This window comes from Nothoprocta perdicaria, unplaced genomic scaffold (assembly GCF_003342845.1).
Source record: "Nothoprocta perdicaria isolate Ctin4 unplaced genomic scaffold, notPer1 scaffold_551, whole genome shotgun sequence".
Taxonomy (NCBI): Eukaryota; Metazoa; Chordata; class Aves; order Tinamiformes; family Tinamidae; genus Nothoprocta; species Nothoprocta perdicaria.
In genome coordinates this window covers 14781-32414 of record NW_020455812.1, presented here as the reverse complement: position 1 = coordinate 32414, position 17634 = coordinate 14781, and the positions used below count along the sequence as shown (strand labels likewise).

Below are 17634 nucleotides of genomic sequence, written 5' to 3'. Positions count from 1 at the left end.
CCGAGCCCATCTCTGTGGATCATCCCCAAAGCCGAGCCCATCTCTGTGGGTCAGCCCCAAAGCTGAGCCCATCTCTGTGGATCATCCCCAAAGCCAAGCCCATCTCTGTGGATTGGCCCCAAAGCCGAGCCCATCTCTGTGGATCGGCCCCAAAGCCGAGCCCATCTCTGTGGGTCGGCCCCAAAACTGAGCCCATCTCTGTGGGTCAGCCCCAAAACCGAGCCCATCTCTGTGGATCAGCCCCAAAACCGAGCCCATCTCTGTGGATGGGCCCAAAGCTGAGCCCATTTCTGTGGGTCGGCCCCAAAGCCAAGCCAGTCTCTGGATCGGCTCCAAAGCCAAGTCCATCTCTGGATGGCCCCGGAGCCCAGTCCATCTCTGTGGGTCGCAGGCAGAGGCGCAGGGAACGGGCGCCCCGGCTGTTGCGGAGCACCCGGGACGCCCCAGGTGCAGGGACAGAAGCGGCTGTCGCCCATGGGCAGCCCTGCTGGGCCGCGGCTCGCTGCCATGAGGCTGGAATGCCGCCGTTCCCTGCAGGATCTACCCTGTCCATCCCCCTCTGCTCAGGCAACAAAAAACAGGTGGCAAACAGAGAAAACCCATCTCTTAGAATGTGCAAATGCGCCTTTCTGTTCGTGCCGAGTGAGGAGTGTGCCCATGTCTGCGTCTCGTCGCACACGGGATTGGCTCCAGCACGGCGGGAGGCAGCGCTCAGTGCTCCGGCGTGGTGCCCAGCGCCCTCCCCGTGCTGCAGACCCCCCAGTCTGACCACGGGCTGCGGCAGCAGGGACCTCGCGTCACCCCCAAGGGCTACATGAAACCTCCTGCGAAGACAAGGTCAGGGCCCTCGAGCACGCAGGTGTCGAGGCGGGGGGCCAACATTAGGTCTGTCCTTTCAAGAAAAGGTGCTTAAAACGGGCACCGCCTCCGGCGGCCGAGGCTCTGCACTGAGGGCCGTACCGTGCCAGGCAGAGCGGCTGCGGCCGCGGGAGCAGGGAGGGCGGCCGCCGCATCGGAGCCTTCTCCAGCGCCCGGACGCTCCTTGTGCCGGCACGGCCCTGCCGCCCTGCACGCGCGGCGCCTCGCCCGCAGCAATTCCACGTGGGAACGGCGCTTCCATACGGAGCGCTTCCATTCGGAGCGGTTCATCCGCCCTCGGGAGGCGCCGGTGGAGGCTCCTTTCCTGGAGGACAGGGTCAGAGCCACGGTGGAGGCTCCATGAGGGGGATCGGGCAGTGGGCCCCGCGCCGGCAGCGCAGCGCGGATCCCACCCCCATGGCCCAAACGGGGCACCTGAGCCCCCATCCCAGAGGAGGTCGAGGAGCAGATGCCCCCGCAACAGCAGCGTGTGCCAGGCGGCCCATGTGGCTGCGGCTGCTACGCTGCGGAGAAGGGAGGCTCCGCGGGCATCCCTGCTGCCTGCAACCCCCCGGGAAGGCCCTTCCACCCCTGCAGCACCCGGGCATCCACACCCGGTGGATTCACATCCCTCGGGCACCTGGTTCTGCTCGCTGCACATGGAGAGAGGCCAGGAGCGTGTTGGCTTAGTGACTCATGCTGCTACGGTATCCTATGCAGAACAGGAGCTCGTTTTCGCTCTCCCCATGGCTGCTCTTTACTCCGTTGGGTTCAAACACAACCTCCCTCTGGAAGCGAACTCTTTCAGGAGCACTGCTGTACCCAGCTTAGCTTCATGCACTAATTTATGGGGATGTTAATGGTGCATTTGGTGGAACTTTGGCCCGCGCTACACAAATGGTATGCAAAGATAATTGTACTTGTCCCCCTAGCCCTTAAATTATGACTTCTATTTGCAATAAAATCATGCTTGTTAGAGTTTTTGTTTACTCATAACTTGAAGAAGTGCAAATAAAATGAAAGCCTGCGGACCGTGACCATGAGTCAGAGCGCAGCATCTGCGCGTTGCCTCTCACGGCGACGGAAAGGGCGTCAGTGCAGCAGGAACGGGGGAGCGGAGCGCGCGACGGCGACGCTGCACGCGGCACCGCCGGACGCGGCGACACTGGATGCGGCACCGGGGCCCCAGGAGGGCTGTAGCCCCTAGGGCTATTCCACCCAGCGCTACCCACCCCGCTGCAGCGGAGCGCCCCGCGGGAGGGCATGGAGGAGGCTGTGGCCTCAGTTGAAGGAGCCCCACGCGCTCCGCGGGCTCCCTCGCTGCCACGCGGGCTCCGGGCGCTGCCGCGCGGCACTCAGCCCCGGCACAGCCTCCCAAGGGCCACGGAGACGCCCCCGCGCCCACCCGCGAGCCCTGGGCTCGTGCCCAGCAGGGGCTCCGTGAACCCTCCGCGGGACGTTGCCTCGGGAGAGGCCCCTAATTCTCCCCAGCCCAACAGAGGAGGAGAAAACCCCAGTGGTGACCCCAGCTGCGAGGGCCAGGATCTGCCGCGAGCTCCACGGGAAGGAGCGGCCGGGCGCCTTGCACAGGCAGCCCCTAGCCGACGTCCTGCCGCTCCGGCCTGTCCTTCTGTACTGGGACAAACCGGGAACGCGAGCGGGGGCCGCAGCGGCCCGCGGGCCGCCCAGCCGCCACCAGCCAGGTCTGCAGGCCCAGGGCCTGGGACACGGCCCCCAAACAGGGAGCGGGAAAGCGAGGCCGGCGGGGAGGGAAGGACGCTGCAAACACCGCGCGGACGGAGAGGCCACCGGCCCCGCAGCGTCCTCCCTTCCCGCCTCCCGGCCTCCCTCCATGCCCGCTGCTCCTGCCCGTCCTCCCTTCCCGCTGCTCCTGCCGTGACCTCCCTTCCCGCTGCTCCTGCCATGACCTCCCTTCCCGCTGTTCCTGCCGTGACCTCCCTTCCCACTGCTCCTGCCGTGACCTCCCTTCCCGCTGCTCCTGCCATGACCTCCCTTCCCGCTGCTCCCCCCTTGCCAAACCCCCCTGATGGAGAAGCCGGATGGAGCAGCAGCGCAGGACCACGCGCAGGAGAGGACGCACGTCTGGAGAAGCCACCGTGGGGCTCAGGGAGCCCCTTGGCCTGCTCCGCAGCTCTGTCCTCGCTCCAGCACAACTTCTGTCTTCCCTATCAGTCTCCTCTCCCTTCTCCCTCTGACTCCCGGCCTCCACATGGATTCCACGGCAGCTGCCGTGGGGGCAGTCCACGGGGCAGTCCACGGGGGGACTTGTCCAAACGCCCCAAGAGCTGCTCGGGAGGGAGCCAAGAGGATGGACAGACATATTAGTTGTATAAAAACACAGATAGATTACACACACTTATCAAAAGTTCTCGTCCACTTTGTCACCTATTATTTCCAATTCCAGATAAAGTGTGCTCGAGTTTTTGTAAGCGTGGAAAGATTCTAGGAAATACTCACTTTTCCATTCCTTTTCACTTCAGAAATTGCTCTTAAGACAAAATATTGGTACTTTTCTAACCAACCAGTCTGGAAAGGTTCAATTGGAGAATACTGCAGGACATTGGTTTCATTAGCTTTAGCAGGACTGACTTGTGCAAAATGCAGCCTAGGAAACCAGGCAGAGGATAAATGGGATAAATGGGACCCTGAACTCAGCGGCTTTCTCTTCAGCTCACAGCACAGTCACACTCCTTGTTGCAACGCAGAATAACCTTATTTTATAGAACAAGGTGGGTGCAGGGTTGGGAATGGGTGCAGAGCGGACCTCGGAAGTGTCACCGATCCACAGCTCAGCCCTGGCGCAGCCCCTGCTCTGGGCAGGGCCACACGAGGCAGTCCAGGACCACGGCAGCCCCTGGGATCTCAGCACCCGGCTCAGGCTCCTGCTTCGTGTCCCGGCTCCCTGCAGGCCTCGCCTTCCAGGAAAGCTGCCCGCAGGAACCCGGCACGCGGGCGATCCAGCGCCCGCAGGGATCCAGCTCCAACGTGGCTTGAAACCCACTGCAAAGGTGCGAGAGGCTCCGGGCAGCCCTGCGGTGCTGGGGTGAACACAGCGCTGCGTCCATCCTCAGCGTGAGATGACATTGGCACGAGATCCTTGGCATGACATGACATAACAGAGAGGAACGGCCCCCCAAAACCTGCTCCTTGCTAGCACGGCCTGAGCACCAGGGCCCAAAGGAGCCAAGAGAGGCTCAGGTAACGGCCAGGCCCGTGGCCACAGCGGCCAAAACGCTCAGGGCAGCCAGCACAGAGCACAGCGCACAGCACATACCAGCACACAGGTTCTGGCTATGAAGTGGACCTCAGCCCAAGTCTGTAATGTCCTTTCTAGAGTCCAATGCACACACAAAGGGTATCTAGCTGGGCTACTCGGGGTGGTGCACATGATAAATGAGGAGTGTCTGGTCACCCAGCAGAATGAAGAACATCACAACACACCAAAACCACGTTCTTTTGCCACCAAAATCCAGTTTTCCTTGGTCCAGACGTCAGGACCCAGCCTAACCAGGCCTCCAAGTGGAACCAGCACCATCCCACAGGGAAAGGAAGGCTGGCGATGGAACCTGCAAGTCCTGTTTCAGAGCTCGGTACGGCGCCTACATTTAGAGCTGCAGGTTTAGCAGGGGTGGGAAAAGTCCGGGCGGCCTCGGCAGGGTCCACGGCGACCGCAGCGAGGAACCGGGTCACTCCAGCAGGAGCTGGACAGCCACAGAGCCAAGAGCACAAACGTTCCCACCGCTCCGGGCGCGCCACGAGGCGGGGGGTCTGCAAGGCGCTCAGGAGATGGCACCCGGGACGGGCGCAGGGCCGGCGGGCAGCCCGCCCAGCAGGCCGGGCCTCCCGGGAAAGCCTCTTCCCAAGGAGGGCTATCCCAGCGCAGCCTCTCTGTGACCGCTGAGCATCCAAAGGGCTGCAATGGTCACTCCCAACGCCAGCTTAGCCAAGGACCGAGGAGTAGCTCCTCGGAGCAGCTCCATGGAGAGGGACCTGGGAGTCCTGGTTGACACCAAGTTAACCATGAGTGAGCAGTGTGCCCTCGTGGCCAAGAAGGCCAATGGGCTCCTGGCTGCATCAGGAGGAGTGTTGCCAGCAGGTCAAGGGAGGGGATCCTGCCCCTCTACTCAGCTCTGGTGAGGCCGCACCTGGAGCACTGGGGGCAGTTCTGGGCTCTCCAGGACAAGAGGGACGTGGAGCTTCTCGAGAGGGTCCAGAGAAGAGCAACTAAGATGATTAAGGGATGGAACATCTCTCGTATGAGGAGAGGCTGAGTGAGCTGGGCCTGTTTTCTCTGGAGAAGAGAAGGCTGAGAGGGGATATGATTAATGTGTATAAGTTCAGGAAGGGAGAATGCAGGGAGGAAGGGGACAAGCTCTTCTCCTTGGTGGCCAGTGACAGGACAAGGGGAAATGGCCATAAGCTAAAACACAGGCAGTTCCATCCCCAGGTAAGGAGGAACTTCTTTACTATGAGGGTGACAGAGCCCTGGCCCAGGCTGCCCAGGGAGGTTGTGGAGTCTCCTTCTCTGGAGGTCTTCAAAACCCGCCTGGATGCCGCCCTGTGCCCCGTGCTCTAGGTGTGCCTGCTGGAGCAGGAAGGTTGGACTAGATGGTCTCTAGAGGTCCCTTCCAACCTTGAATATTCTGTGATTCTGTGAGTACCTTAAAATTCAGCAAGTGATGGCAGGGCAGCCTCCGACTTGGCCAGCGCCACCACGAGTGGGTGGGAAGGAGCCTCAAGCCCGCTGGCGATAACAAACGTGCTGCTGATTCACTGTGTGTTTGGAGCCAGGAGCGTGGTCCACGCGGACCTTCCTCCAGGGCTCCTCACACCACGGGAAATCCCGCATCCAGCTTGGCAGCCTTAATCCCGGTGCTGCTGTCCTGCAGGTCTGTGACAGAGCTTACCCAGTGCACCTCCCAAAAAGGCTGCAAAATGAGGAAAAGTCAGTAAAATGACTTTCATTCTTTTCTTCATTACAGTATCCATTAACCTGCATGATAAGAATAAATAAATCAGATCTGCCTGTCTTCATATCCTGTCGGTCTATTATTCTAATGCAGAAATAATGCAGCTAAAGCCAAACTTATTATGTAATTTGTTCTTGTCCTCACGTATAAAGAAAAGATAAAAGCTACGTAACCGATATGCATCGAGCGAGCAATACGTCTAGCAGATGCTGAACACCAACTAGGGCAGGTGAGTACCTGGAAAGAGCAGCTCTGGTAAGAGTTCCCAGCTAGGCTCTCACCGGACGTTCACTCTGAACATAATCTGTTCGGTAAGTCTCGGAACACTCAGGACGCAACTGAAGACTGCAGGATATCCAAGCAAGGACAAAGCTTTTAAAACAAGACTGAAGACTGGAGGATATCCAAGCAAGGACAAAGCTTTTAAAACAAGACAGGGAAGAATCCCGTAGTTAAGACACACAAAATTGGAACTTCAGGAACACGTCAGGGCCCACAGGCTAGAACTTGGTTAATTAGCAGCTTGATTAGTCCGCTCGTTTTGGTACTGCTCAAATGGGTCAGCTGGAGCATAATGGTGTTGCTGGACCGCGTTTAGCTCCCGAGCAGGTACCACAAACTGGGGACGTGACCTGAGGGGACAGCCCTGCGGGTCACCGGCAGCGGGGCTCAGCCCTCGCGTGCACGAGCGGCTCCGCGCAGGGATGAGCGGCGGCCGCGGGGCAGAACCCGCGGGGCAGAACCCGCGGTCTGCGCAGGAGCGGGACGGGCCGGGGCGGCTCTGTGTCCACGGACACCACGGAGCGGCCACCTCGAGACGCGGCCAAAGCCCGGGCAGGGCAAACGCTGCAAAGAGGACACAGGGAAGAGCCCCGGAATTCCAGAGCTCCAGTCCTCACTGTGCAAGGACCGGGACACCCGGAGCCCTGGGGGATGGCGCTCGGATCCCTAAGCCCAGCCTTACCTAAGGGCGGTTAAGGCTTGGTTCTGGTCCTAGCACAACAGAGACCATTGCCAAAGTCAGGATCCTGCCAAAAGCCTTACGCTTGGTGCTGATATTCATAATGCAGTCACAATTCGTCATTAAAAAGTGCTCTTGTCCGACTGCTGGCGTATAAACTCTTACCTGTCATTGTGAGTATTATTCCACCTGGGCAGGAATAACCCTGTGCCCCGTGCTCTGGGTGTCCCTGCTGGAGCAGGGGCTGCACTGGGGGAGCCCTGGGGGTCCCTTCCAGCCTCAGCCATCCTGGGATTATCTAGACAGACGTTTGTTGCAAGCTCTAAAACATGAGTTAACTGAAAAAATAAACCCATACGCAGAAAGGATTTCTATTATGCTAGGACTGAATTAGATATAGATAGAAAATAGATAGAGGGTACAGATAGAAATAATAAGTACACAGCACACAAAAAAAGTTGGAAGACATTAGCAACGGCTAAAGATAGCTTCAAAACACTAAGGAAAGTTGCTTAAAAGGCAAAAGTTCTAACTTCTCACAGTTCTTTAAATGAACAACACACAAAATAGCCCCAACCAAGAGGGCACAGAGACGACGGCGCCTCTAACTTCCAAGGCTGAAAGTCCTGAGAGAGCCGTTGTCGCTCCCAGGACAAGGACGGACAGGTGGGGAACGTGGCAGGACAAGCACATGGGAAGCAGCTCCTCGGATGGGAAGAGCGAGGCAGAGCCTAGAGAGGGGCCGGCTGTGGCCAGGACTGTTGCAAGCCCAATTAGTTAATTAAGTGGGGTCAGGTGGGCTAATGAGGATGTGATGGCAGAGGCACCTGGGCACGACCAGGTCACCAGCTTCTCCGGCCCGAAGACCCAACCGCAGCCTGAGGCTGCTCTTCCTTTAGCGGCAGAGTCCCCGTCCCTGGCCGTGCTTGAGCAAGGGGCAGACGAGGGACCTGGTTCAGCAGGCAGGGCGGGGACGGCATTATGGTTGAACTCAATGATCCTGAAGGGCTTTTCCAGCCAGGATTCTAGGATTCTGTGACTTCCTTCAAAAGTTCTAGAATAAGGGATAGATAAATCTAAGCCCACCATGTGGAACTGACACTTTGCTGAAACCAACTTTGCACAATTCAGACTTACTACTGCTATTTAGACCATCTCTAGGCAGAGCTTCCTTTCCTCAGGGGCTACAAGGCACAGGCAGCAGTGATGCAGTCTTCATTCCAGAGAGTCTCCTGCTCTTCACGTCCCATTATGCCAGTAATACCCAAGTCCAAACTCTTTCTGCGGGAGGTCAAACAGCTTGGATTTAACTATGCAAAACCACACATTTTCTGTTACAAGCCTGAACAAATCAGCCCAGAAGTTGCTCTTTTGGTATTTCAGATTCCTCTGCAGTCGAGCAGTTCAAACACCAGCCTAGGAGTACAGTAAAACACCTACATCCACGCGCCCCGGGGACGTGCCGAGGATGGGGCTAAGCACCGGCGAGGGGTTACGAGTAACTGTGAACGGAAACCTCGGTGCCAGGTTTTGTCTACAGGTTCTTTCCTCTGCAGTCTCCACCGTTCTGCGACTCTGTTGTTCCTTGCTATGCTCCATCCTGGTTATAACCCCCAATGTACTGGAATATATCTGCATGTTCTCTTCAGGATTACCACATTTCAGCATCATTAAGAAATTGCTGTATATACACACACATTTGGCTGGTGACTGGTCAAATCAGTATGTGGGTACTGATTAGAGACATGTTAAGGCAAAAGCGGATCCAAAAACAACTGAATCTTTCCCCAACTCCATAGCCAAGAGCTGGAGAGGAAACGAGCAGCTTCCCATACAAGTGCTCAGCAGCATCTCAGGACAACTCGGTATCCTTCACCCTCCATGTCCTCACGCTCTCCACGCTCGCACTGCGGGCGCGTTGCACCTCCGGGGTAGGTTCAGCACCACCCCAGCTTCAACCCTGCACAAAGAGCTCCAGGAGAGCGTGTCCATGAGCCAAGACAGACTCCATAATGCAGGAAACAAGTCCACACAAAAGCAAACCCACAACCCCAGAGAGAAGGCGGAACATGTATCAGGACGCATGGAAATAGATTCACGAAATGTAAAGCAAGACAGAGCCGCAGATCTCCCCGAGGGCTGCTGCAGACATCCAGGAGGGAGCCAATCAATCCGCTGAAGGAAATTAAAGAGCTGTATTTCATTAAGGTACCGAATCCTGCACAGCCCTCCTCCTCCTCGGAAGCCCACGCGCTGCATCACCTGAGGTTGATGCCAAGCGCACAGTGCAGAACAACAGTGCCCTCTACCCAAAGAAAGGGTCAACGACTGCCGCACCTTGCCCTGCGCGCCCGAATCAGGAGCCCAAACCTGGGGCTGTGCCCTGGGGAGCCCACTCCGAGCCCCAAACAGCCCCGACCGCGTGGGCTGTGCCCTGGGCAGCGCGGAACGCTCGGCCAGCCCAGGCTGCTCCCCTGGGCACCCAGCGCCCGGCACGCGCCCGGGCACCACACGCCCTCCGTGACCATCTGCTCCGCTCTCCTGGACGAACCACGCTGGAAAACTCTTGGGACTCTCAAGCACAGCAGGACTGGATGACTCAGGAGCACAGGGGCTCTAAGCAGGCTCTTAATCCCCTTCTTATAACATCTCATAGAATCATAGAATCACAGAATCCTTAAGGTTGGAAGGGACCTCAGAGGTCACCTAGTCCAACCCCCCTGCACACACACGGTCACCTAGAGCACGTGGCACAGGGCTGCATCCAAGCAGGTTTTAAAGATCTCCAAAGAAGGAGACTCCACAACCTCTCTGGGCAGCCTGTGTCAGGGCTCTGTCACCCTCACAGTGAAGAAATGCTTCCTTAAGTTCCTGCGGAACTTCCGATGCTTCAGTTTGAAGCCATTTCCTCTAGTCCTGTCACTGGCCACCACTGAAAAGAGGCCGGCCCCTCCTCCTCACTGCCTCCCTTGAGGTATCTATAGACACTGATCAGGTCCCCCCTCAGCCTCCTCTTCTCCAGGCTGAACAGACCCAGCTCTCTCAGCCTTTGCTCATAGGGCAGATGTTCCAGGCCCCTGATCATCCTGGTAGCCCTGCGCTGGACTCTCTCCAGCAGCTCCACATCCCTCTTGTCCTGGGGAGCCCAGAACTGGACGCAGTACTCCAGATGTGGCCTCACCAGGGCTGAGTAGAGGGGGATGATCACTTCCCTCGACCTGCTGGAGACGCTCTTCTTAATGCACCCCAGGATCCCGTTGGCCTTCTTGGCCACCAGGGCACACTGCTGCCTCATGGTCAACTTGTCGTCCACCATGACACCCAGGTCCCTCTCTGCGGGACTGCTCTCCAGCAGGTCCACTCCTAATCTGTACTGGTGTCCAGGGTTATTCCTCCCCAAGTGCAGGACCCTGCACTTGCCCCTGTTGAACCTCATGAGGTTTCTCACCGCCCAGTCCTCCAGTCTGTCCAGGTCCCTCTGGATGGCAGCACAGCCCTCAGGGCTATCAGCTACTCCACCCAGTTTGGTATCGTCGTCGGCAAACTTGCTGAGGGAGCACTCCAGCCCTTCATCCAGGTCGTTAATGAATAAGTTGAACAGGACCGGACCGAGAACTGACCCCTGGGGGACACCACTAAGTACAGGCCTCCAGCTGGACTCCGCACCATTGACAACCACTCTCTGCACCCTGCCATCGAGCCAATTCCTAATCCACCCCCCCGTCCACACATCTATCCCACACCTTTGGAGCTTGCCCAGGAGGATGCTGTGAGGGACAGTGTCAAAAGCCTTGCTCAAATCCAGATAGATGACATCCACCGCTCTGCCCTCATCTATCCAGCTGGATATTCCTTCGTAGAAGGTGATCAGGTTAGTCAAGCAGGATTTCCCCTTGGTGAATCCATGCTGGCTACTCCTGAGCACCTTCTTCTCCTCCATGTGTCTGGAGAGAGCAGCCAGGATGAGCTGCTCCATCACTTTCCCGGGGATGGAGGTGAGGCTCACCGGCCTGTAGTTACTCGGGTCCTCCTTCTTGCCTTTTTTGAAGACCGGAGTGATGTTGGCTTTCTTCCAGTCCTCCGGCACCTCCCCCGTTCTCCAGGACCTTCCAAAGATGATGGCGAGCGGCTCGGCTAGGACATCTGCCAGTTCCCGCAGCACTCTGGGGTGCATCCCAACAGGGCCCATGGATTTGTGGGTGTCGAGGCTCCCTAGATGCTCCCTGACCCACTCTTCCTCTACCCAGGGCAAGCCTTCCTCTCTCTGGCTCTCTTCGTGTGTCCCTAGGGCCTGGGATTCTAGAGGGCTGCCCCTGACAAACACCGAAGCAAAGGCAGCATTCAGCAGCTCTGCTTTGTCCGTGTTTTTCGTGACCAGGGTACCCACCCCATTCACTAGTGGACCCACGTTCTCCCTGACCTTCCTTTTGTTATTGATATATTTGAAGAAGTTTTTCTTGTTACTCTTAACATCCCGTGCCAGATTCAATTCCAATTGTGCCTTAGCTTTCCTTGTTGCATCCCTGCATTCCCTGACAACGTTCCTGTATTTCTCCCAAGTGGCCTGTCCTTTTTTCCACTTTCTATATATTGCTTTCTTCTGCTGGAGTTTTGYCAGGAGCTCTCTGCTCATCCATCCAGGTCTCCTGCCCCCTCTGTCTGACTTCTTACGCACAGGGATGCACTGCTGCTGGGCATGGAGGAAATGCCGCTTGAAAACTAACCAGCTCTCCTGGGCCCCTCTTCCTTCTAGAGCCCTAGCCCACGGGATCTTCCCCAGCAGGTCTCTGAAGAGGCTAAAGTTGGCCCTCCTCAAGTCCAGCGTGGCAAGGCTACTTACTGCCCTGCCTCCTCCTCGTTGGATCTTGAACTCCACCAGCTCGTGATCACTGCAGCCAAGGTTACCCCCCACCTTCACATCTCCAACAAGGCCCTCTCTGTTTGTTAGTACGAGGTCCAGCAGCCCACCTCTCCTCGTCGGCTCCTCCACAACCTGCGTCAAAAAGTTGTCATCGACGCACTGCAGAAATCTCCAGGACCGTTTGTGCCTCGCTGTGCCGTCTCTCCAGCTGATGTCAGGGAAGTTAAAGTCCCCCATGAGAACCAGAAGTCCCCCATGAGAACCAGAAATGTCTAAGGCAAGGAAAAGCACTCTGGGCAACCACAGGATTTGTCACTCTGACTTCACCGGTACCAAAGTCTTAAAACAGATTCTGAAGGAAGGGAAGAAGGATATGAAGGAAGACGGGAAAAGGGGTAAAATAGAGCACTGTTTATCCAGACATGGATTGTGCCAGACTTGCTGGGCTTTTGTGGTAAGATGACGGATTGCACTGACTAAGGAAATGCGACTCTTGCAGCTTATTTGGATTTCAGAACAGTGCTTAACAGAATATCATGTGGGAAATTATTACTAAAGCTGGAAAAGAAGTGGGAAAGCACTAAAAACTTATTTAGTTATTTAGAGCTAGTAAGCTTTGATGCCTCTCACACACTGCTTAGCAGCCCTGCATCACCCTGCCGTATTCTTTTACTCACAGAGCTGAAGAATCTATTATTATTTCTTTTAAAACTCTCCAAGGTTTAACTTGGCAGAGTTTTGGGCAAATCTCATTTTATCTTTATGATTTCAGATCCCCCTGGCACAGATTTCCTTGCAGATGAATCCTAGCCTCTGTTCTTCACATTCCCAGGAGCCTCCTTTGGATGCTCACATCTGGATTCCCCACCTGCAAGGTCTCTGGAACACAAGTCTGAGCTGGGTTTTGTCGCCTTGATTTAGGATATTGACTCAAAATGCCAACTCTATTTCAGCTCACTGAAGACAGTCAACTCCATTCACTCCACTCGACTTTTCTTCTTAATCCAAAAAGAAGACCCAGACTTTACCCACACTCACGAAGTGTCTTTCACGTCCTTGGAGGGCAGCTGGAAGGTACGCGTTTCGGTGCGGTCTTTGCTGCGGTCTGGGCAGGGCGCCCAGCGCCAGCTCGGTGCTCCCCCGCGGCTGCTCTGCCACCTTCTCGCCCGCAGCAGCCGCTGCACCCCGGGACCCGCCGGGCTCCAGTGCTCGGGAGCCTGCGCTCGCATTCCAGCTTTATCTTCCTGCCGACCATCAGTTCCACGGGCAGGGAAGACACAGGCTCTTCCTAAAACACAGTTTTACCACTGCTTTCATCTGCCCAGGTTCCCTCAGGCAACAACCTGTCAACATCCACCTGATTTTCCTCTTCCTGGACCCCAGTTCCCAGCACGGGTTACTCCTCCTGTGCCAGTCGCCACCCGTCGCTCCTTCGCTCGAAGCCCCCGCGCTCTGAGAGCCGCTGTTCGGGCAGCCCCCTTTGCAGGGGCACCGGCAGCACCGGGTAAAAGGCCGGCAGCGGCAGCGGCAGCACCAATGTGGCCAGGCCAGCAGGAACCTCGGACCACGCGTCCCTCCCTCCGTCCTGGGCAGCTGGAGCTCCTGGGGCCTGCGACAGGCAGGGGACGCAACGCGCTCCCCCTGCATCCCGGCCTGGCAGGGGGACACACACTGGAGCCACCTTCGGAGGAGCAGTCAGCTCGTCTAAGAGCTGACTCAGAGAGCTACAAAGATGATGAAGGGACTGGGACATCTCTCCTATGAGGAGAGACTGCGGGAGTTGGGCCTGTTCAGCCTGGAGAAGAGAAGGCTGAGGGGATCTCATTAACATGGACAAACACAGGAAGGGAGATTGCAGGGAGGAGGGGGCCGAGCTCTTCTCAGTGGTGGCCAGTGACAGGACAAGGGGAAATGGCCATAAGTTGCTAAACAGGCAGTTCCATCTCCAGGTGAGGAGGAACTTCTTCACTGTGAGGGTGCCAGAGCCCTGGCCCAGGCTGCCCAGGGAGGTTGTGGAGTCTCCTTCTCTGGAGGTCTTCCAAACCCGCCTGGATGCCGCCTGTGCCCCGTGCTCTAGGTGTGCCTGCTGGAGCAGCAAGGTTGGACTAGATGATCTCCAGAGGTGCCTTCCAACCTTTAAGATTCTGTGATTCTGCAAGCAGCTCAGACCTGCCCCTGGCACAGGCCTGTCCAGGACACCAGATGGAAACGGAGGAGGGTGCTGTATGGGCAGCTCAGGGAACAAACTGCAGAAGAGATCTGGGCCGGCAACATCCACGTGGCTCTTTCAGCAAGGCAGGGACCGTGTGCTGGTGCTGTGGATGGAGGTCACCATGTGTGACCAAGCTCAGGGCCAGCTGCCAGTGGTGGCCGCAGCAAAGTGAGGAAAGCCTGCCCAACAGCCAAGCTCTGGTCCCCAGCGCCTGCCCCATTTCATCTACTAGCACAGGGATGTAACTGCCCGGCATCTCATCCCTGACCTGCATCTGATGACACTGCAAGGACTCTGCGAACCCAAACTAACGTCCAAACATCCTACAGACATCAGTTCATTGGAATGTGACCCCATTGTTACAGCCTTCTCAGCCAGGCAGTGATTGGGATGGAAATTTGCACCTGGCTTTACGGGCAGAAGCTCCCTGAAGGCTGAGGGGGATGAGGAGCAGGTGTCCACATGGGTGTCCTCACCGGAGCAGGTGTCCACACACGTGTCCTCACTGGAGTGGGTGTCCACACAGGTGTCCTGACCAGACTGGGTGTCCGCACAGATGCCCTCACCAGAGGAGGTGTCCACACACATGTCCTCACTGGAGCAAGTGCCCACACAGGGTCGGCCCCGGAGACAGGAGCCTGGCGCTTCTCATTAGGACCCGGGGCAAAAAAACAAAGTATGGGCATAAAAGAGTCGGGACAGAGTTCCTGGCAGATATTTGGATCCAGTCTGTTCAGTAAGATGAGGACACTGGCAGTGAAAGGCAGAACTTTGAGCAACCCGTGCCACCAATCATCCTCAAAACATCACTCCTGAAACCCTCACCCTGGCACATGCCTTCTCTGAATTCCAATGAGGAGGACAGGAGCTTCCCGATCTGCTCTCGCCCTTGTCCCGGCCGTGCTCAGCCTGCCCAACACGAGCGCGGTCAAGACAACCGCCGCGCTGCTCGACCTCTCCAGCAAGTCCCACATTCCTGGCCGTGCTCCCCATCCCAAAGGCCTCCTGTTGGTGCAGAGTGCTCGGCCACGAGGCTGCTCCGGCCTCGGCCCACAGCGGCCTCCCCTTCCACGTGCGGGGCGAGCGGCACCATCGTGGCCACGCACCTGAACTGTCACCTGCGTGTGAGGGTGACTTGTCCAAAGCACCCACTGCAAACGACCTGGAGCCCGAAACGTGCCCAAGCTTCATCTGCAAAGGGGATTTGGCAGAGGCCGCAGCAGGAGCGCCCGGGACCAAGCTACCGGCCCTGCAGCCGGGTGGCCCTGCAGGCGCCGGCGCGTCAGCCGCGGTGCCCCGGCACCCGCCTTGTGCCCGGGTCCACCGCACACGGCTTCAGCTTAGCCCACACACATGCCATTCTCCAAGGAGGACAGCACACAGCAAGCACCAACGCCTAAACGAGCAAGGGCTCGTTAGCTGGGGACACCAATTAGTTGATTTAGCAGGACAACAGGACAGCGCAAAGGGCCACGGCACATGGCAAGGGCTCCAGAAAGCAGCTCCAGAGGCAGCACCAGAGGAAGGAACCGGGAGCTCCCCAGTGGAAGTTTCGGCTCCTCAGGCCCAGGCGCCTCTCAGGAAGGAGGAAGGTCCATCCCCTCTGTCCCAGTCTGTCTGGCATTGGCAGTTCCTCCTCCGGGCACCAGAGGCACCTGTCTCATCTCAGCCCCACCGTGGGCAGCTTCCACAGCACGTGCCGGTTCCACAGCACGGGCAGCTTCCACAGCACGTGCCTGTTCCACAGCACGGGCAGCTTCCACAGCACGTGCCTGTTCCACAGCAAGTGCCTGTTCCACACCACGGGCAGCTTCCACAGCATGGGCAGCTTCCACAGCACGTGCCTGTTCCACAGCACGTGCCTGTTCCACAGCACGGGCCTGTTCCACAGCACGGGCCGGTTCCACACCACGGGCAGCTTCCACAGCACGGGCAGCTTCCACACCACGGGCAGCTTCCACAGCACGGGCCGGTTCCACAGCACGTGCCGGTTCCACAGCACGGGCCGGTTCCACAGCACAGGCAGGTTCCACAGCACGGGCAGCTTCCACAGCACATGCCGGTTCCACAGCACGTGCCGGTTCCACAGCACGGGCCGGTTCCACAGCACGTGCCAGTTCCACAGCACGGGCAGCTTCCACAGCACAGGCCTGTTCCACAGCACGGGCAGCTTCCACAGCATGGGCCGGTTCCACAGCACGTGCCAGTTCCACAGCACGTGCCGGTTCCACAGCACGGGCCGGTTCCACAGCACGTGCCAGTTCCACAGCACACGGCAGGTGCCCCAGCGTTAGAGGAAAGGAGAGGCTTTGCAAGGGCGGACAGGCACCCGGGGACTCTTTAAGAATTGCTGCAGAGTGTAACTGGGAATTGCATTGTATTGATTTTTTTGCTTCCGCAAGTTTGTTTCCAGGCTTATAATCAAATTCTTTCACATAGCAGAATCCACCTGTGCGAATCCAGTCTAATGCTAACGCTGGAATGCAAACGTGCTCATCCCTGCCAAGCGTGCTCCACCAAACCTGGCAAATCAGGGCCACTTTTGCGCTCTCCTAAATCCTACGTTTATATAACAAACAACAGAAAGATGTTCTCTTTATTTGCTTGAGAGCTGGGCAGATCCAGGAATCCCAGCAGTTTTTCCCACTCAGTTCTTTCAGCTGGGGAGGGAAACCTGCCCAGGCAGGTGGCACTGGCAGGAGACCAGCTGTGGTGACGCCCCCACATGTGCCGGTGTCCCCGCGACGTCACGGGGACTCTGGCAACCCTGCACACCTGGCCCTGGCCACGAGCAGCTCCTCCTGGCACGGCTGTCTGAGGGTTGTCTCAGGGTTGTCTCAGGGTTGTCTCAGGGTTGCTGTCCCTCACGTTATGGCTTTGCTGCCACCGGGCGAGGGTCAGGACTACCAGCACTGAGTCAGGGTCATTTTTAATATTTTATGTCAAACTTGAATAAATACAAGCAAATCACTCGGTTCCTGCTCCTATTCTCTCTGAAGGCTCCTGGAGTGTCTGATCAACAGCAATCCCCCTCTCTTGCTCCATCACCGTCACCTGCTAAAGACCCAATGCCACTGGGAAACACCTCAGGAGTGTCTCATGATGACTCCTCTCGGGGCAATACCACACACTTACCATGATCAGTACATCTACTGATGGATATTAATGCAAACGGTAAAATAACTGTGAAACAAACACCTTGAGCAAACATCAGACGTACCCACCACCCCGTGCCCAACAACGGGCAAGCTCAGAGACTGCTACAGATCTAAAATTCTGTGTTTGCGTTCGGTGTCCTCGGAGAGAGCCGGGAATCGAGGAAGGAGCGCTTACCTTGCCGTGGATCGTACTGCCGCATCTGCACCTCCTCCACACATTCCGCCGGGAACCAGCCGGTCCTGCCTTTCACGGTCCCTTCCCAAAAGCCGCCTTCGCCGATACTCAGCACTGCGGAAAGAGAGAGACACAACGACGGATGATGGAGATTCCCAGGAAAGGGAGGCCAGATGCCACCACAAGGGCAGCGCAAGCACAGACGAGCGGAGCACAGGAGTCCTGCCTGGGACATGCGTGGTCTGAAGGAGGAGAGCACCTTGAAAAGCCTTGGGAAGAATCCTTCCTTCTTCCCACGCCATGGAGGCAGAAGGTGCAGCTGCCCTCTCGTGCTTTCCCAGGACCTGTCTTCATGCCACCACGTGTCGGGAACACCAAACACCCAATCGATCGCATTTGGACAGAGAGGACGAGTCTG

The 17634-nt window shown here is 57.4% G+C and overlaps 1 protein-coding gene across 1 annotated transcript in view; it reads right to left on the bottom strand.

The window, feature by feature from the left end:
- LOC112955296 (SH3 and multiple ankyrin repeat domains protein 3-like) overlaps positions 1–17330 on the bottom strand; it is a gene marked incomplete at both ends in the record, with an annotated part of 77702 nt that extends 60372 nt beyond the window's left edge. The window contains one exon of the mRNA XM_026048571.1: positions 17217–17330. Coding sequence (XP_025904356.1) covers positions 17217–17330 — 114 coding nt within the window. The remainder of the gene's footprint in view (positions 1–17216) is intronic.
- Positions 17331–17634: the final 304 nt, after the last annotated feature.